General features: G+C 43.1%; 1 protein-coding gene and 1 non-coding gene across 7 annotated transcripts in view; one reads left to right on the top strand and one right to left on the bottom strand.

Annotated features, from left to right (window-relative positions):
- LOC123732451 (uncharacterized) overlaps positions 1-14,020 on the bottom strand; it is a 36,623-nt gene extending 22,603 nt beyond the window's left edge. For 4 of the 6 annotated variants that reach the window (XR_014391493.1, XM_082972095.1, XM_082972096.1 and 1 more), the window contains exons 1-11: positions 13,803-14,020; positions 13,622-13,680; positions 9,689-9,723; positions 7,968-7,986; positions 7,713-7,824; positions 6,959-7,035; positions 6,711-6,748; positions 6,497-6,579; positions 6,248-6,324; positions 6,121-6,158; positions 5,885-5,967 (exon numbers count right to left, since the gene is read on the bottom strand). Coding sequence is in view for 5 of the 6 variants with exons in the window: in XM_082972095.1 (XP_082828221.1) it covers positions 5,885-5,967; positions 6,121-6,158; positions 6,248-6,324; positions 6,497-6,579; positions 6,711-6,748; positions 6,959-7,035; positions 7,713-7,824; positions 7,968-7,986; positions 9,689-9,723; positions 13,622-13,680; positions 13,803-13,883 (702 nt within the window). In the remaining variant the exon portion in view is untranslated. Of the gene's footprint in view, positions 1-5,884; positions 5,968-6,120; positions 6,159-6,247; positions 6,325-6,496; positions 6,580-6,710; positions 6,749-6,958; positions 7,036-7,712; positions 7,825-7,907; positions 7,987-9,688; positions 9,724-13,621; positions 13,681-13,802 lie in introns of all 6 variants that reach the window. The other 2 variants (XM_082972099.1, XM_082972098.1) reach the window with 2 other exon arrangements.
- Positions 14,021-20,346: 6,326 nt separating this feature from the next.
- Positions 20,347-20,419, top strand: trnas-uga (transfer RNA serine (anticodon UGA)). Its single transcript has one exon. It is a non-coding gene; the product is annotated as a tRNA-Ser (tRNA).
- Positions 20,420-21,453: the final 1,034 nt, after the last annotated feature.

Below are 21,453 nucleotides of genomic sequence, written 5' to 3'. Positions count from 1 at the left end.
ATACATTATCACTGCATATTGGCTATGCTCAGTAGGCCCAATACATTATCACTGCATATTGGCTATGCTCAGTAGGCTATAGGCCCAATACATTATCACTGCATATTGTCTATGCTCAGTAGGCCCAATACATTATCACTGCATATTGGCTATGCTCAGTAGTCCCAATACATTATCACTGCATATTGGCTATGCTCAGTAGGTCCAATACATTATCACTGCATATTGGCTATGCTCAGTAGGCCCAATACATTATCACTGCATATTGGCTATGCTCAGTAGGCTGTAGGTCCAATACATTATCACTGCATATTGGCTATGCTCAGTAGTCCCAATACATTATCACTGCATATTGGCTATGCTCAGTAGTCCAATACATTATCACTGCATATTGGCTATGCTCAGTAGTCCCAATACATTATCACTGCATATTGGCTATGCTCAGTAGGCTATAGGTCCAATACATTATCACTGCATATTGGCTATGCTCAGTAGTCCCAATACATTATCACTGCATATTGGCTATGCTCAGTAGGCCCAATACATTATCACTGCATATTGTCTATGCTCAGTAGGCCCAATACATTATCACTGCATATTGGCTATGCTCAGTAGGCTATAGGTCCAATACATTATCACTGCATATTGGCTATGCTCAGTAGGCTATAGGCCCAATACATTATCACTGCATATTGTCTATGCTCAGTAGTCCCAATACATTATCACTGCATATTGGCTATGCTCAGTAGGCCCAATACATTATCACTGCATATTGGCTATGCTCAGTAGGCCCAATACATTATCACTGCATATTGGCTATGCTCAGTAGGCCCAATACATTATCACTGCATATTGGCTATGCTCAGTAGGCTATAGGCCCAATACATTATCACTGCATATTGGCTATGCTCAGTAGGTCCAATACATTATCACTGCATATTGGCTATGCTCAGTAGGCCCAATACATTATCACTGCATATTGGCTATGCTCAGTAGGCTATAGGTCCAATACATTATCACTGCATATTGGCTATGCTCAGTAGTCCCAATACATTATCACTGCATATTGGCTATGCTCAGTAGGTCCAATACATTATCACTGCATATTGGCTATGCTCAGTAGGCCCAATACATTATCACTGCATATTGGCTATGCTCAGTAGGCCCAATACATTATCACTGCATATTGGCTATGCTCAGTAGGTCCAATACATTATCACTGCATATTGGCTATGCTCAGTAGGTCCAATACATTATCACTGCATATTGGCTATGCTCAGTAGGTCCAATACATTATCACTGCATATTGGCTATGCTCAGTAGGCTATAGGTCCAATACATTATCACTGCATATTGGCTATGCTCAGTAGGCTATAGGTCCAATACATTATCACTGCATATTGGCTATGCTCAGTAGTCCAATACATTATCACTGCATATTGGCTATGCTCAGTAGGCCCAATCCATTATCACTGCATATTGGCTATGCTCAGTAGGCCCAATCCATTATCACTGCATATTGGCTATGCTCAGTAGGCCCAATCCATTATCACTGCATATTGGCTATGCTCAGTAGGCCCAATACATTATCACTGCATATTGGCTATGCTCAGTAGGCCCAATCCATTATCACTGCATATTGGCTATGCTCAGTAGTCCCAATACATTATCACTGCATATTGTCTATGCTCAGTAGTCCCAATACATTATCACTGCATATTGTCTATGCTCAGTAGTCCCAATACATTATCACTGCATATTGGCTATGCTCAGTAGGCCCAATACATTATCACTGCATATTGGCTATGCTCAGTAGGCCCAATACATTATCACTGCATATTGGCTATGCTCAGTAGGCCCAATACATTATCACTGCATATTGGCTATGCTCAGTAGGCCCAATACATTATCACTGCATATTGTCTATGCTCAGTAGGCTATAGGCCCAATACATTATCACTGCATATTGTCTATGCTCAGTAGGCTATAGGCCCAATACATTATCACTGCATATTGGCTATGCTCAGTAGGCCCAATACATTATCACTGCATATTGGCTATGCTCAGTAGGTCCAATACATTATCACTGCATATTGTCTATGCTCAGTAGGCCCAATACATTATCACTGCATATTGGCTATGCTCAGTAGGCCCAATACATTATCACTGCATATTGGCTATGCTCAGTAGGCCCAATACATTATCACTGCATATTGGCTATGCTCAGTAGGCCCAATACATTATCACTGCATATTGGCTATGCTCAGTAGGCCCAATACATTATCATTACATATTGGCTATGCTCAGTAGGCCCAATACATTATCATTACATATTGGCTATGCTCAGTAGGCTATAGGCCCAATACATTATCACTGCATATTGGCTATGCTCAGTAGGCCCAATACATTATCACTGCATATTGGCTATGCTCAGTAGGACCAATCCATTATCACTGCATATTGGCTATGCTCAGTAGGCCCAATACATTAACACTGCATATTGGCTATGCTCAGTAGGCTATAGGTCCAATACATTATCACTGCATATTGGCTATGCTCAGTAGGTCCAATACATTATCACTGCATATTGGCTATGCTCAGTAGGCCCAATACATTATCACTGCATATTGGCTATGCTCAGTAGGCTATAGGTCCAATACATTATCACTGCATATTGGCTATGCTCAGTAGGCCCAATACAGTATCACTGCATATTGGCTATGCTCAGTAGGCCCAATACATTATCACTGCATATTGGCTATGCTCAGTAGGCTATAGGTCCAATACATTATCACTGCATATTGGCTATGCTCAGTAGTCCCAATACATTATCACTGCATATTGGCTATGCTCAGTAGGTCCAATACATTATCACTGCATATTGGCTATGCTCAGTAGGTCCAATACATTATCACTGCATATTGGCTATGCTCAGTAGGCCCAATACATTATCACTGCATATTGGCTATGCTCAGTAGGCCCAATACATTATCACTGCATATTGGCTATGCTCAGTAGGTCCAATACATTATCACTGCATATTGGCTATGCTCAGTAGGTCCAATACATTATCACTGCATATTGGCTATGCTCAGTAGGTCCAATACATTATCACTGCATATTGGCTATGCTCAGTAGGCTATAGGTCCAATACATTATCACTGCATATTGGCTATGCTCAGTAGGCTATAGGTCCAATACATTATCACTGCATATTGGCTATGCTCAGTAGTCCAATACATTATCACTGCATATTGGCTATGCTCAGTAGGCTATAGGTCCAATACATTATCACTGCATATTGGCTATGCTCAGTAGGCCCAATACATTATCACTGCATATTGGCTATGCTCAGTAGGCCCAATCCATTATCACTGCATATTGGCTATGCTCAGTAGGCCCAATCCATTATCACTGCATATTGGCTATGCTCAGTAGGCCCAATACATTATCACTGCATATTGGCTATGCTCAGTAGGCCCAATACATTATCACTGCATATTGGCTATGCTCAGTAGTCCCAATACATTATCACTGCATATTGTCTATGCTCAGTAGGTCCAATACATTATCACTGCATATTGGCTATGCTCAGTAGGCCCAATACATTATCACTGCATATTGGCTATGTTCAGTAGGCCCAATCCATTATCACTGCATATTGGCTATGCTCAGTAGGACCAATACATTATCACTGCATATTGTCTATGCTCAGTAGTCCCAATACATTATCACTGCATATTGTCTATGCTCAGTAGTCCCAATACATTATCACTGCATATTGGCTATGCTCAGTAGGCCCAATACATTATCACTGCATATTGGCTATGCTCAGTAGGCCCAATACATTATCACTGCATATTGGCTATGCTCAGTAGGCCCAATACATTATCACTGCATATTGGCTATGCTCAGTAGGCCCAATACATTATCACTGCATATTGTCTATGCTCAGTAGGCTATAGGCCCAATACATTATCACTGCATATTGTCTATGCTCAGTAGGCTATAGGCCCAATACATTATCACTGCATATTGGCTATGCTCAGTAGGCCCAATACATTATCACTGCATATTGGCTATGCTCAGTAGGTCCAATACATTATCACTGCATATTGTCTATGCTCAGTAGGCCCAATACATTATCACTGCATATTGGCTATGCTCAGTAGGCCCAATACATTATCACTGCATATTGGCTATGCTCAGTAGGCCCAATACATTATCACTGCATATTGGCTATGCTCAGTAGGCCCAATACATTATCACTGCATATTGGCTATGCTCAGTAGGCCCAATACATTATCATTACATATTGGCTATGCTCAGTAGGCCCAATACATTATCATTACATATTGGCTATGCTCAGTAGGCTATAGGCCCAATACATTATCACTGCATATTGGCTATGCTCAGTAGGCCCAATACATTATCACTGCATATTGGCTATGCTCAGTAGGACCAATCCATTATCACTGCATATTGGCTATGCTCAGTAGGCCCAATACATTATCACTGCATATTGGCTATGCTCAGTAGGCTATAGGTCCAATACATTATCACTGCATATTGGCTATGCTCAGTAGGTCCAATACATTATCACTGCATATTGGCTATGCTCAGTAGGCCCAATACATTATCACTGCATATTGGCTATGCTCAGTAGGCTATAGGTCCAATACATTATCACTGCATATTGGCTATGCTCAGTAGGCCCAATACAGTATCACTGCATATTGGCTATGCTCAGTAGGCTATAGGTCCAATACATTATCACTGCATATTGGCTATGCTCAGTAGGCCCAATACATTATCACTGCATATTGGCTATGCTCAGTAGGCCCAATACATTATCACTGCATATTGGCTATGCTCAGTAGGCTATAGGCCCAATACATTATCACTGCATATTGGCTATGCTCAGTAGGCTATAGGCCCAATACATTATCACTGCATATTGTCTATGCTCAGTAGGCCCAATACATTATCACTGCATATTGGCTATGCTCAGTAGGCCCAATACATTATCACTGCATATTGGCTATGCTCAGTAGGCCCAATACATTATCACTGCATATTGGCTATGCTCAGTAGGTCCAATACATTATCACTGCATATTGGCTATGCTCAGTAGGTCCAATACATTAACACTGCATATTGTCTATGCTCAGTAGGTCCAATACATTATCACTGCATATTGGCTATGCTCAGTAGGCCCAATACATTATCAATACATTATCACTGCATATTGTCTATGCTCAGTAGGCCCAATACATTATCACTGCATATTGGCTATGCTCAGTAGTCCCAATACATTATCACTGCATATTGGCTATGCTCAGTAGGCCCAATACATTATCACTGCATATTGGCTATGCCCAATACCAATTATTACTACCTCACGCACCATTATTACTACCTCACGCACCATTATTACTACCTCACGCACCAATTATTACAACCTCACGCACCAATTATTACTACCTCACGCACCAATTATTACTACCTCACGCACCAATTATTACTACCTCACGCACCAATTATTACTACCTCACGCACCAATTATTACTACCTCACGCACCAATTATTACTACCTCACGCACCAATTATTACTACCTCACGCACCAATTATTACTACCTCACGCACCAATTATTACTACCTCACGCACCAATTATTACTACCTCACGCACCAATTATTACTACCTCACGCACCAATTATTACTACCTCACGCACCAATTATTACTACCTCACGCACCAATTATTACTACCTCACGCAACAACCGTAAGCTTATCGGAAAAAAAAACTGTTCAGACTCCTTCATTGCATCAGCAGCAGCAGTGCTGGTTGTAGCGCGAGTGGAAGTAGGGAGACATATACAAACCTGAAGGTGTAGAAGGTTTTTCTCCAGCAGAATCTTCTCCGTTTTCAGCCCGGTAATGTCCCGCTCTTGTTTGCGTTTAAAATCTAAAGAAACAGAGCAACCCAGGCACATCGCCAATCAGAAAAAAGGCAGGTCAGGCTGCGCGACAGATCACAATAGGAATTATAGATTTTTTTTTTTTAGGGCCACGTAAATTATGTTCCCGCAGACTAGAAGAATAATAGTGATAGAAAAACCTTGAAACTGTCCAAGTTGTTTTTCCAAGTTGTGTTTCCTGTTGGTGGAAAAAAGGTAGAAGCATGAGAACGCCAACACTTAAAACAATAAGTGGATGAATGGTATTAGCGCTGGTTGAAACCTTACAGAACGGATGTCCTGGCGTCGTCCTCCTTTAACCGCTGCACTTCCTCTGCTACCTTCTGACACGTCTTCAACGACATCTGAGAAGATAAACACACGTCAAATCATCGCCGTACTAAAAAAAACGTTTTCACGCCCCGATACTTGAAATGGTTTTAGTTCAGCGGGTTGAAACCGACGCAGACAAACATTGGATGACTGCTAGAACGAGGAGGATTTTTATTGTTTCCCCTGTTAGATTAATACTGTTACCTGCGTTTTCAGCAGGTCGTTCTCCAGCGCCGTCTTCTCCCGTCTCAACTGGACATTATCCAGACACTGCTTCTCTGTCGTCTCTTCGTCATAAACAGGTCCACAGGAAAGACCGAGTTACATACCTCAGACAGTAGTAGACTATTACAATGTGGGTAATATCAGTGGTTGAGGGGGTTTTTACAGGAAGTAGAATTATAACCAGAGATAATACCTGTTACCATCTTCAGCTGGTCCTCAAGTCTCTTCTTTCTGGAGAACAGAGAGAGAGAGAGAGAGAGAAGAGACAAAGACAGAGAGAGAGAGAGAGAGAGAGAGAGAAAAGAGAGAAGAGAGGAGAGAGAAGAGAGGAGAGAGGGAGAGAGAAGAGAGAGGAGAGAGAAGAGAGAGAGAGAGGAGAGAGATGTCAGCGGGAACAAGAACCAAACGAAATATGCTGTAAATGTTCTTGATGAGTCTTACAGAGTCTCTGTGTTGTTGTTCTGCTCCTTCAGTCTCTCCACTTCCTCAAAAAGCTGCTGGGACAACTTCTCAGCGCTCTATAGGACAGAAACACAACTCTGTTAGAGCTCTCCCCGGGACCCGACTCTGTCAGAGCTCCCCCCGGGACCCGACTCTGTCAGAGCTCCCCCCGGGACCCGACTCTGTCAGAGCTCCCCCCGGGACCCGACTCTGTCAGAGCTCCCCCCGGGACCCGACTCTGTCAGAGCTCCCCCCGGGACCCGACTCTGTCAGAGCTCCCCCCGGGACCCGACTCTGTCAGAGCTCCCCCCGGGACCCGACTCTGTCAGAGCTCCCCCCGGGACCCGACTCTGTCAGAGCTCCCCCCGGGACCCGACTCTGTCAGAGCTCCCCCCGGGACCCGACTCTGTCAGAGCTCCCCCCGGGACCCGACTCTGTCAGAGCTCCCCCCGGGACCCGACTCTGTCAGAGCTCCCCCCGGGACCCGACTCTGTCAGAGCTCCCCCCGGGACCCGACTCTGTCAGAGCTCCCCCCGGGACCCGACTCTGTCAGAGCTCCCCCCGGGACCCGACTCTGTCAGAGCTCCCCCCGGGACCCGACTCTGTCAGAGCTCCCCCCGGGACCCGACTCTGTCAGAGCTCTCCCCGGGACCCGACTCTGTCAGAGCTCTCCCCGGGACCCGACTCTGTCAGAGCTCTCCCCGGGACAAAACAGTGTCATGACGAGTAGAATGGATCATTTCACATCTCTTACCTGCTTCGCCTCCAGCTCTGCCCGCATGGCTTCGTTCTCTGCATGTTGCTTTTCCAGAGAAGCTACTTTCAACTGCAGATCATCAAGAAGTTTACGCAGCTTACCGGTCTCCCTGGAAACGACGTCGTGTGACAGAAATAAAATCAACAACTTTATGTTGACAACCATTTACGCGTTTCCAAGACAAATACTTACAAAAAGACATAGAAGAAGAGCATTTAGTAAAGAGGACCTAGAGAACTGATGGAGTCATACCTCTGGGATCTCTGAAGCTGTAAACAAACCGTCAAGAAAAAAAAACACTTCATAATACTGAATTAAGCTTTTATCCAAAGCATTCATACATTTTAGGTACGGGTGCTCCTGGGAATCGAACACACCATCCTAGCATTGCAAGAGCTATGCTCTGTCCACTGAGCTAGAGGACCACTTCTAACACTGACAGTAATGCAATGGGGGTGGCAGGTAGCCTTGTGGATAAGGCTGTTGGGGGGGCAGGTAGCCTTGTGGATAAGGCTGTTGGGGGGGACAGGTAGCCTTGTGGATAAGGCTGTTGGGGGGGACAGGTAGCCTTGTGGATAAGGCTGATGGGGGGACAGGTAGCCTTGTGGATAAGGCTGTTGGGGGGGACAGGTAGCCTTGCGGATAAGGCTGTTGGGGGGGACAGGTAGCCTTGTGGATAAGGCTGTTGGGGGGGACAGGTAGCCTTGTGGATAAGGCTGTTGGGGGGGGACAGGTAGCCTTGTGGATAAGGCTGTTGGGGGGGACAGGTAGCCTTGTGGATAAGGCTGTTGGGGGGGACAGGTAGCCTTGTGGATAAGGCTGTTGGGCCAATGGGGGTGGCAGGTAGGTCACAGAATTCTAACAGTCACTCCCATAGAATTCTAACGGTCACTCCCATAGAATTCTAATAGTCACTCCCATAGAATTCTAATAGTCACTCCCACAGTCACTCCCATAGAACTCTAACGGTCATGTTATGATGGTGTAACACTAGTGGGGGGGGTGGAGTCGGAGGGGGAGTGGAGTCGGAGGGGGGGGGGGGGTGGAGTCGGAGGGGGGGGGGGGGGGTGGAGTCGGAGGGGGGGGGGGGGGGTGGAGTCGGAGGGGGGGGGGGGGAGTGGAGTTGGAGGGGGGGGAGTGGTCATCACCACCAGAGACAGCCAATCAGGACAGTTTTCTGTTCATTCCAAGGGAGGCGCTGAAACCTAATTAACGACTGAAGAGAGACTGAAGAGCATGAATGGCTGAGACCTAATTAATGACTGAAGAGCATGAATGGCTGAGACCTAATTAATGACTGAAGAGCATGAATGGCTGAGACCTAATTAATGACTGAAGAGCATGAATGGCTGAGGCCTAATTAATGACTGAAGAGCATGAATGGCTGAGGCCTAATAAGGGGAGAGAGTGAATGGCTGAGGCCTAATAAGGGGAGAGAGTGAATGGCTGAGGCCTAATAAGGGGAGAGAGTGAATGGCTGAGGCCTAATAAGGGGAGAGAGTGAATGGCTGAGGCCTAATAAGGGGAGAGAGTGAATGGCTGAGGCCTAATAAGGGGAGAGAGTGAATGGCTGAGGCCTAATAAGGGGAGAGAGTGAATGGCTGAGGCCTAATAAGGGGAGAGAGTGAATGGCTGAGGCCTAATAAGGGGAGAGAGTGAATGGCTGAGGCCTAATAAGGGGAGAGAGTGAATGGCTGAGGCCTAATAAGGGGAGAGAGTGAATGGCTGAGGCCTAATAAGGGGAGAGAGACTGAAGAGGCTGAGGCCTAATAAGGGGAGAGAGACTGAAGAGGCTGAGGCCTAATAAGGGGAGAGAGACTGAAGAGGCTGAGGCCTAATAAGGGGAGAGAGACTGAAGAGGCTGAGGCCTAATAAGGGGAGAGAGTGAATGGCTGAGGCCTAATAAGGGGAGAGAGACTGAAGAGGCTGAGGCCTAATAAGGGGAGAGAGTGAATGGACTTTTGAAAGGATATCTTCACACTTCCCTTGATATTCACTCAGCCGGTGACTGAAAGACAGTTAAAACAGATTACATTAGTAGTCTACTGTTTCTAAAACATACAAGTCATTCACTCCACCTGTTACATTAAACATGGCAGGCCGAGCTAGATATATGTTTAACATGGTCATTTTCAGTTTCCAAACCACAGCTAGCTACAGCAGATGAGTCTCGATAAGAATCTAGGGGTCATATTCAGTCAAACCAGCCACCGGGTCAATGACAACACCGCTGCTGCTGCTGGGAGATGTGTAGCATGTAGCTTTACCGTTTCCACTGCTGCTGTGAGATGTGTAGCATGTAGCTTTACCGTCGTGTCTGGTACCGTTTCCACTGCTGCTGGGAGATGTGTAGCATGTAGCATGTAGCTTTACCGTTTCCACTGCTGCTGTGAGATGTGTAGCATGTAGCTTTACCGTCGTGTCTGGTACCGTTTCCACTGCTGCTGTGAGATGTGTAGCATGTAGCTTTACCGTCGTGTCTGGTACCGTTTCCACTGCTGCTGTGAGATGTGTAGCATGTAGCATGTAGCTTTACCGTCGTGTCTGGTACCGTTTCCACTGCTGCTGTGAGATGTGTAGCATGTAGCTTTACCGTCGTGTCTGGTACCGTTTCCACTGCTGCTGTGAGATGTGTAGCATGTAGCTTTACCGTCGTGTCTGGTACCGTTTCCACTGCTGCTGTGAGATGTGTAGCATGTAGCTTTACCGTCGTGTCTGGTACCGTTCCCACTGCTGCTGTGAGATGTGTAGCATGTAGCTTTACCGTCGTGTCTGGTACCGTTTCCACTGCTCTGTGAGATGTGTAGCATGTAGCTTTACCGTCATGTCTGGTACCGTTTCCACTGCTGCTGTGAGATGTGTAGCATGTAGCTGTGCTTACCGTCATGTCTGGTACCGTTTCCACTGCTCTGTGAGATGTGTAGCATGTAGCTTTACCGTCGTGTCTGGTACCGTTTCCACTGCTGCTGTGAGATGTGTAGCATGTAGCTTTACCGTCGTGTCTGGTACCGTTTCCACTGCTGCTGTGAGATGTGTAGCATGTAGCTTTACCGTCGTGTCTGGTACCGTTTCCACTGCTGCTGTGAGATGTGTAGCATGTAGCTTTACCGTCGTGTCTGGTACCGTTTCCACTGCTCTGTGAGATGTGTAGCATGTAGCTTTACCGTCGTGTCTGGTACCGTTTCCACTGCTGCTGTGAGATGTGTAGCATGTAGCTTTACCGTCATGTCTGGTACCGTTTCCACTGCTCTGTGAGATGTGTAGCATGTAGCTTTACCGTCGTGTCTGGTACCGTTTCCACTGCTGCTGTGAGATGTGTAGCATGTAGCTTTACCGTCGTGTCTGGTACCGTTTCCACTGCTGCTGTGAGATGTGTAGCATGTAGCTTTACCGTCGTGTCTGGTACCGTTTCCACTGCTGCTGTGAGATGTGTAGCATGTAGCTTTACCGTCATGTCTGGTACCGTTTCCACTGCTCTGTGAGATGTGTAGCATGTAGCTTTACCGTCATGTCTGGTACCGTTTCCACTGCTGCTGTGAGATGTGTAGCATGTAGCTTTACCGTTTCCACTGCTGCTGTGAGATGTGTAGCATGTAGCTTTACCGTCATGTCTGGTACCGTTTCCACTGCTCTGTGAGATGTGTAGCATGTAGCTTTACCGTCGTGTCTGGTACCGTTCCACTGCTGCTGTGAGATGTGTAGCATGTAGCTTTACAGTCATGTCTGGTACCGTTTCCACTGCTCTGTGAGATGTGTAGCATGTAGCTTTACCGTTTCCACTGCTGCTGTGAGATGTGTAGCATGTAGCTTTACCGTCATGTCTGGTACCGTTTCCACTGCTCTGTGAGATGTGTAGCATGTAGCTTTACCGTCATGTCTGGTACCGTTTCCACTGCTCTGTGAGATGTGTAGCATGTAGCTTTACCGTTTCCACTGCTCTGTGAGATGTGTAGCATTTACCCCTGCATGCCGTGAGATGTGTAGCATGTAGCTTTACCGTTTCCACTGCTCTGTGAGATGTGTAGCATGTAGCTTTACCGTCATGTCTGGTACCGTTTCCACTGCTGCTGTGAGATGTGTAGCATGTAGCTTTACCGTCATGTCTGGTACCGTTTCCACTGCTCTGTGAGATGTGTAGCATGTAGCTTTACCGTCATGTCTGGTACCGTTTCCACTGCTGCTGTGAGATGTGTAGCATGTAGCTTTACCGTCATGTCTGGTACCGTTTCCACTGCTGCTGTGAGATGTGTAGCATGTAGCTTTACCGTCATGTCTGGTACCGTTTCCACTGCTGCTGTGAGATGTGTAGCATGTAGCTTTACCGTCGTGTCTGGTACCGTTTCCACTGCTGCTGTGAGATGTGTAGCATGTAGCTTTACCGTCGTGTCTGGTACCGTTTCCACTGCTGCTGTGAGATGTGTAGCATGTAGCTTTACCGTCATGTCTGGTACCGTTTCCACTGCTCTGTGAGATGTGTAGCATGTAGCTTTACCGTTTCCACTGCTCTGTGGGATGTGTAGCATGTGCTTTACCGTCGTGTCTGTACCGTTTCCACTGCTGCTGTGAGATGTGTAGCATGTAGCTTTACCGTCATGTCTGGTACCGTTTCCACTGCTCTGTGAGATGTGTAGCATGTAGCTTTACCATTTCCACTGCTCTGTGGGATGTGTAGCATGTAGCTTTACCGTCGTGTCTGGTACCGTTTCCACTGCTGCTGTGAGATGTGTAGCATTGATAGCCCTTTCATCCTGAGTATGTCTGTAGTTACCTGTTTGATTGAATACCACTCCATCTCGTGAGATGTGTAGCATGTAGCTGTTACCGATTGATACCCCTCCATCCTGAGATGATGTAGTTAGCATGTTTGATTAATACCGTTTCCACTGCTCTGTGGGATGTGTAGCATGTAGCTTTACCGTCGTGTCTGGTACCGTTTCCACACTGATGTTTATTGAGAACGGGAATGGAACTGGAATTGATTGAATACCCCCATCCTGAGTATGTAGTTAGCTGTTTGATTGAATACCCCCCATCCAGAGTATGTAGTTAGTTAGCTGTTTGATTGAATACCCCCCCATCCTGAGTATGTAGTTAGCTGTTAGATTGAATACCCCCCCATCCTGAGTATGTAGTTAGCTGTTTGATTGAATACCCCCCATCCAGAGTATGTAGTTAGTTAGCTGTTTGATTGAATACCCCCCCATCCTGAGTATGTAGTTAGCTGTTAGATTGAATACCCCCCCATCCTGAGTATGTAGTTAGCTGTTTGATTGAATACCCCCCATCCAGAGTATGTAGTTAGCCGTTTGATTGAATACCCCCATCCAGAGTATGTAGTTAGCTGTTAGATTGAATACCCCCCCATCCTGAGTATGTAGTTAGCTGTTTGATTGAATACCCCCCATCCAGAGTATGTAGTTAGCCGTTTGATTGAATACCCCCATCCAGAGTATGTAGTTAGCTGTTAGATTGAATACCCCCATCCAGAGTATGTAGTTAGCCGTTTGATTGAATACCCCCCATCCAGAGTATGTAGTTAGCTGTTTGATTGAATACCCCCCATCCTGAGTATGTAGTTAGCTGTTTGATTGAATACCCCCCATCCGAGAGTATGTAGTTAGCTGTTAGATTGAATACCCCCCATCCTGAGTATGTAGTTAGCTGTTTGATTGAATACCCCCCATCCTGAGTATGTAGTTAGCTGTTTGATTGAATACCCCCCATCCTGAGTATGTAGTTAGCTGTTTGATTGAATACCCCCCCATCCTGAGTATGTATGTAGTTAGTTAGCTGTTTGATTGAATACCCCCCATCCTCAGTATGTATGTATGTGTGTAGCTAGCTGTGTTTTAGCGACCTGTACAGTATCATCTCATCACACAAGTCTAATAACATTAGTTACTTACTCGGAGTCAATACTTTTCTGTTTCAAAACCAGGAGAGCTGCCACATATTCCTTTAGGTTCTACAATGAGAGAGGATGGATTGTCCGTCAGTATAGTTTGGTGAAATATTAGCTAACTAATCTTTTATCCACGTTTGAAACAAGTACACAACAAACAGTAGCCAGAGCGTTTCTCATCTCACCTGGTGAAGTACAGTGCAGTTTCTACAGACTCCGGTAGTTGCTTCTGAAGCGATTCTGGAATGATTCTCCCCCGGCATCATGATAAGTACTAATAGTTACTGTCCAATATGTCAAAATACAACTACAGACATTAAAAACACAAACACTTCACAACAAATTCGGCATGACACAAACGTACTGTCCCACGTTGACTCAGGACCCGAAATATAGACGGGGGTTGTCTATAGAAATGCCGGTCTGAAAAAGACAGACCTGAGCGTTATATCTTTTTCAGATTTTTTATTTATTACATTTTTTGTATTATTATTATTATAAACAACAAATCAATACAAAAAGTACATGGGGGAACACAAGCATATATAAAGAATATGCAAAGGGCAATTGGGCTGGGGGGGGGGGGGGGGGTACAATTATCACATGACACAAGGACCTTAAAGGGGCATATACACATTTATCATTCTAACAGCTTTTATGTTGTATTTAATTGTCTTAAAATAAAGTAGCATTTTTTTTTTTGTAATGTAAGAAAATGTGGTGTTTTGTTTGTAAATTTACATTTGTGAATATGGCCAAAAGAATAATGAAATTAATTGTTTCAACTTATTTGTATCGTAGGTAAAGAATCCAAGCAGTACATCTCTCCATAATAGTGTAAAATCTTCATAAATGTGTTAAATTATAAATCTACTGATGTCTTGCCACAGTTTTATTACATGAATACAATGCAACACTGTTTCTGGGTGGTCATTACAAAAGGTACAATTTGAGTTTATGTTTTTATTTAAACTTCTTCATAATATGGTTGTTGGCAGGTTAAAATATTTATGAATAATTTTAAAAGAAACTTCCAAAATTTTGTTAACTTGTTATGGATAGGGGGCAGTATTTTCACGGCCGGATAAAAAACGTACCCGATTTAATCTGGTTATTACTCCTGCCCAGAAACTACAATATGCATATAATTAGTAGCTTTGGATAGAAAACACTCCAAAGTTTCTAAAACTGTTTGAATAACAGAACTCAAATGGCAGGACAAAACCTGAGAAGATTCTGTACAGGAAGTACCCTGTCTGACCATTTCTTGGCCTTCTTTGTTATCTCTATCCAAAACAAAGGATCTCTGCTGTAACGTGACATTTTCTAAGGCTCCCATAGGCTCTCAGAAGGCGCCAGAACGTTGAATGATGACTTTGCAGCCCATGGCTGAAAAACAGTAGCGCATTTGGATAGTGGTCGATCTGAGAACAATGAGACGAGTGCGCGCGTGCGCGTGAAGAGTCCATTTTAGATTATCAGTCTTTGAACGAAAACAACGACTCCCGGTCGGAATATTATCGCTATTTTACGAGAAAAATCGCATAAAAATTGATTTTAAACAGCGTTTGACATGCTTCGAAGTACGGTAATGGAATATTTTGACATTTTTTGTCACGATACGCGTCCGCGCGTCACCCTTCGTTACCCTTCGGATAGTGTCTTGAACGCACTAACAAAACGCCGCTATTTGGATATAACTATGGATTATTTGGAACCAAACCAACATTTGTTGTTGAAGTAGAAGTCCTGGGAGTGCATTCTGACGAAGAACAGCAAAGGTAATCCAATTTTTCTTATAGTAAATCAGAGTTTGATGAGTACCAAACTTGGTGGGTGTCAAAATAGCTAGCCCGTGATGGCGAGCTATCTACTCAGAATATTGCAAAATGTGCTTTCACCGAAAAGCTATTTTAAAATCGGACATAGCGAGTGCATAAAGGAGTTCTGTATCTATAATTCTTAAAATAATTGTTGTGTTTTTTGTGAACGTTTATCGTGAGTAATTTAGTAAATTCACCGGAAGTGTTCGGTGGGAATGCTAGTTCTGAACGTCACATGCTAATGTAAAAAGCTGGTTTTTGATATAAATATGAACTTGATTGAACAAAACATGCATGTATTGTATAACATAATGTCCTAGGGTTGTCATCTGATGAAGATCATCAAAGGTTAGTGCTGCATTTAGCTGTGGTTTTGTTTTTTGTGACATTATATGCTAGCTTGAAAAATGGGTGTCTGATTATTTCTGTCTGGGTACTCTCCTGACATAATCTAATGTTTTGCTTTCGTTGTAAAGCCTTTTTGAAATCGGACAGTGTGGTTAGATAAAGGAGAGTCTTGTCTTTAAAATGCTGTAAAATAGTCATATGTTTGAAAAATTGAAGTTTTCGGATTTTCGAGGAGTTTGTATTTCGCGCCACGCCCTATCATTGGATATTGGAGCGGTGTTCCGCTAGCGGAACGTCTAGATGTCAGAGGTTTAAAATATTTAAGAATAATTTTAAAAGAAACTTCCAAAATTTTGTTAACAAGTAGGCATGTGTGTGGCAACATCCAAACTTTGTTTCCAACAGATATTATCAATAAATCCGTTTCAATAAGGCCTGATATAAGGTAGATACAACATCCTGTTGAAACAAGGCAACATCCTGTTGAAACAAGACTCCTACAGCTCTATTGTTGTTGAATGGCCCAACATGAAATTAGGTATAGTAGATACAACATCCTGTTGAAACAAGGCTCCTACAGCTCTATTGTTGTTGAATGGACCAACATGACATGAGGTATAGTAGATACAACATCCTGTTGAAACAAGGCTCCTACAGCTCTATTGTTGTTGAATGGACCAACATGACATGAGGTATAGTAGATACAACATCCTGTTGAAATAAGGCTCCTACAGCTCTATTGTTGTTGAATGGACCAACATGACATGAGGTATCGTAGATACAACATCCTGTTGAAACAAGGCTCCTACAGCTCTATTGTTGTTGAATGGACCAACATGACATGAGGTATAGTAGATACAACATCCTGTTGAAACAAGGCTCCTACAGCTCTATTGTTGTTGAATGGACCAACATGACATGAGGTATAGTAGATACAACATCCTGTTGAAACAAGGCTCCTACAGCTCTATTGTTGTTGAATGGACCAACATGACATGAGGTATAGTAGATACAACATCCTGTTGAAACAAGGCTCCTACAGCTCTATTGTTGTTGAATGGACCAACATGGCATGAGGTATAGTAGATACAACATCCTGTTGAAACAAGGCTCCTACAGCTCTATTGTTGTTGAATGGACCAACATGACATGAGGTATAGTAGATACAACATCCTGTTGAAACAAGGCTCCTACAGCTCTATTGTTGTTGAATGGACCAACATGACATGAGGTATAGTAGATACAACATCCTGTTGAAACAAGGCTCCTACAGCTCTATTGTTGTTGAATGGACCAACATGACATGAGGTATAGTAGATACAACATCCTGTTGAAACAAGGCTCCTACAGCTCTATTGTTGTTGAATGGACCAACATGACATGAGGTATAGTAGATACAACATCCTGTTGAAACAAGGCTCCTACAGCTCTATTGTTGTTGAATGGACCAACATGACATGAGGTATAGTAGATACAACATCCTGTTGAAACAAGGCTCCTACAGCTCTATTGTTATTGAATGGACCAACATGACATGAGGTATAGTAGATACAACATCCTGTTGAAACAAGGCTCCTACAGCTCTATTGTTTTTGAATGGACCAACATGACATGAGGTATAGTAGATACAACATCCTGTTGAAACAAGGCTCCTACAGCTCTATTGCTGTTGAATGGACCAACATGACATGAGGTATAGTAGATACAACATCCTGTTGAAACAAGGCTCCTACAGCTCTATTGTTGTTGAATGAAGCAACATGACATGAGGTATAGTAGATACAACATCCTGTTGAAACAAGGCTCCTACAGCTCTATTGTTGTTGAATGGACCAAAAGAAAAACGAATCTTTCCTTCTGATCTTAGGTTCTGAGGGTCTCAACAGGGTCAGGTTCCTGAGTAATACAGCAACACCTGAGGGAATGGCATCTAAAACAATTGCAACATTTTTAGGTGATACGGGGGATCTTGCAAAGTGATAAGAATTTCTTCTAATGAAGAAAAAGACCCTCTGCATTTACCAATAGGATATTATTTCCGAACTAATATTCTAAAAAACAAAACAAGTGTTTTTTTATACAATATGTCCCGATTCTTCCATATATAAAATCTGTGTTTTATAAATGAAGGACCATGACATGCTGATGAAAAAACAGAGAGCTTCACTAGAACTTTGATAATATTATAATTTTACAAAACCAGCATAAAGTTAATGCCAAACGAAAGTAGAGAAGACGTGATGAGGAATACAGTTCCACATCGAAGTGGGTCTTCTTAGGAATTATTTTAATCCAACGGATCTCAGAAAGTATTATTAAGTATTAAGGTAGTGTAAAGTCCAGAAAATCCAGCCCACCATACTCATGTTGTCACGTCCTGACCATATACTTAGGTTTTTTTGTATTATATTTGGTCAGGACGTGGCAGTTATGTTTGGTTATGGTATAGTGGGGTTGTGAGTGTTGGGGTAGGTTCTAGGTTAGGTATTTCTATGTGGAGTTTAGTGAGTGTATGTCTGTTTGGTTAATTGGGGTTGGGACTCTCAGTTGAAGGCAGGTGTTGTCTATCTGCCTTTGATTGAGAGTCCCATATAGTGGGGTGTGTTTGTGTTTGATTTTTGTGGGTAATTGTAATTTTGCACTGTGTTTCGTTTCACCTGTGAAACTGTCACCTTTCTCCTCTGCGTGTTTATTTTGTTTTGTCGTTTCCATCTAAAATAAATATGATGTGGAACAGTCAACCTGCTGCGTATTGGTCATCGAGTGATTTCGACATATCTTCCGATGAGGGAGAATACGAGGAACGTGACACATGTCTTCATTACAACAGTTTTCCTAGCGTAACGGGTCACGGTTTCTACACAGAAAGTTCAAAAACATCTGGTCTATCTCCTTGCTTATTTTACCCGTCGAGATATAAAAGATAGAGGGGCCGTATGTTAGTCTAGAGATGCTCTCAGCCTTGGTTATTAGGACTCTACCTTTTAAAAGATAAGTCCCTCTGTGGCCGTTGATTTAGCTTCTTCTGGGTGTTCATAATAAGATGGTTAAAATGTAGTAAACCTCTAGACTTCTGATCCTTTGTAATGGATAAATATCTAAGTTCTTCTTTCACTGGAATACCACAACATGTCACACAATCTTTGACAGCTGTTGAGTTCACATGTATTAATGTTAAGACATAATAAATGACAATATCACATGGAACGAAACGGTAATCTGACTAGTGTCTTTCAGAGAAAGTGTAGTATCGTCAGCTTATAATAATTTCTTTACCAGCTATGGAAATACCTCGTACTGGACTATTTAAAATCATTTGTAAGAAGTTGGGTGATTTAATTAAAAACAGATACAAATGAGATAGGACAACCTTGTCTAATTCCTATTCTTTAACTGAAATCTAGGTGAGGTGTCATGTTTCAGTTTGATAGAGCTGTTATCATTCGTATAGAGAGTTTTTATAGCCTTACAGAAAAAAAATACCCAAAGCCAAATTTCTCAAGGGAGTGGAAGAGGAAGTGATGCTCCACTGTGTCAAATGCTTTACAAAAATAATACGCAGCTATCCTCTGTTATCAGGTCTGAGTAGTCAATACAAATAATACGCAGCTATCCTCTGTTATCAGGTCTGAGTAGTCAATACAAATAATACGCAGCTATCCTCTGTTATCAGGTCTGAGTAGTCAATACAAATAATACGCAGCTATCCTCTGTTATCAGGTCTGAGTAGTCAATACAAATAATACGCAGCTATCCTCTGTTATCAGGTCTGAGTAGTCAATACAAATAATACGCAGCTATCCTCTGTTATCAGGTCTGAGTAGTCAATACAAATAATACGCAGCTATCCTCTGTTATCAGGTCTGAGTAGTCAATACAAATAATACGCAGCTATCCTCTGTTATCAGGTCTGAGTAGTCAATACAAATAATACGCAGCTATCCTCTGTTATCAGGTCTGAGTAGTCAATACAAATAATACGCAGCTATCCTCTGTTATCAGGTCTGAGTAGTCAATAAAAATAATACGCAGCTATCCTCTGTTATCAGGTCTGAGTAGTCAAGTCTAGTACTAGTCTGATATTGTTAGAAGTATGTCTGTTCCTCATAAAGCCAGACTGTGTTTCATCAATGATTGCATCCAGGACTTCTTTAATTATTTGTGCAAGTAGTAAGGCTAATATCCTGTAGTCGTTACTACGTCTGGAACGTGTTTTGTTACTCCAAGCGAATGATCTGTTGCCCGGAAACCTCCCTCTCCATATATCAGTAAGATCAAACTTTTCCATAAAAAAAAGTATTGAACCCAAATTCTGATTGGCTGGCTTACCTGGCCATCTATCAGATGAATTATCTATAGTAATGTTAAAGTCCCCTCCTATCAATAATAACGAATTGGGAACTTTAGATAACCAATGAAGTATACGTTTCTCTACAGACTTCAAGCAACTCATCCTTCTCATGTTTGGTGTTGTACCCCTTAGAAGTTTACAGTAAAGAGGAAAATGTCGTTGTAACGGAATCACAAGATAAATAAAGTAACCAAGTGGGGTCTACAGTCCCGTGTGGCTCAGTTGGTAGAGCATGGTGTTTGAAACACCAGGGTTGTGGGTTCGATTCCCACGGGGGGACCAGTACGAGAAGAAGAAAAAAAAAAATGTATGAAATGTATGCATTCACTACTGTAAGTCGCTCTGGATAAGAGCGTCTGCTAAAATGACTAAAATGTAAAATGGGTCACAGTCCGAGTGTAGAATATTACCACCACAGGTATTTCTCATTGTAATGACCCCAGCGGAGCGGGCATAGCCATGGGACTTCCAGAAGTTGGAATCAGCAGAAATTGAGTGTCTCTTAAAATAAATTGTATAAAAAAATCTGTATTGTTTAGCAAATAAAAATAAGGCTTTGCGCTTCACAGTGTTTTGTAACCCCCAGACCTTTGCATTATTTTTTTAGATCCGTTTCTAAACCCAGATGCGATTCATTGCGAGGCTCGTGGGACCGCTTGGGAAGTAGACGTCATACGATCCATTATCTTGACCGGTGACTTAGTGGCTGTGGTAACTAGTGACGAGCAGACACAACTTCCATATCAAGTGTTTTTTTTTTTTTTTAACTCAAAGTTACCGGGATGTCACGTGTCCTACTTCTATCAATACGCGCGTAGCAACCTAATCATTACGAAACGTCTATTCGGTTAAACGAGCCACACGTAGCAAATAATCCATTACATTTTTTTTTTTTGTTAACCAAATTCGACACTCTCTCATTGATCTCCATACAAAACGCCCCCTACTGGAGAAGACAGGTTTTGAGTCCAGCTTCGTCTCTTCCTCTCAGAGCAGAACAAGCAGGAAGTTCTTCTTCTTCGGTGGACTTTAACGGCGGTTGGCATCCAATATGCTGCATTACCGCCACCAACTGAACTATAGTATAAATCCATTCAACGTTGTGAAGGACAAAGGGGGAAACGGGAAAAAATAGAATATATATTTAAATGGTTTAATTAACCCTTATTTTACCAGGTAAGTTGACTGAGAACACGTTCTCGTTTACAGCAACGACCTGGGGAATAGTTACAGGGGAGAGGAGGAGGGGAATGAATGAGCCAATTGGAAGCTGGGGATGATTAGGTGGCCGTGATGGTACCAACTAACCCTCAT

The sequence above is a fragment of the Salmo salar genome, unplaced genomic scaffold (assembly GCF_965601325.2).
Source record: "Salmo salar unplaced genomic scaffold, fSalSal1 ptg000568l, whole genome shotgun sequence".
NCBI lineage: Eukaryota > Metazoa > Chordata > Actinopteri > Salmoniformes > Salmonidae > Salmo > Salmo salar.
This window is presented reverse-complemented; position numbering and strand designations above follow the sequence as displayed.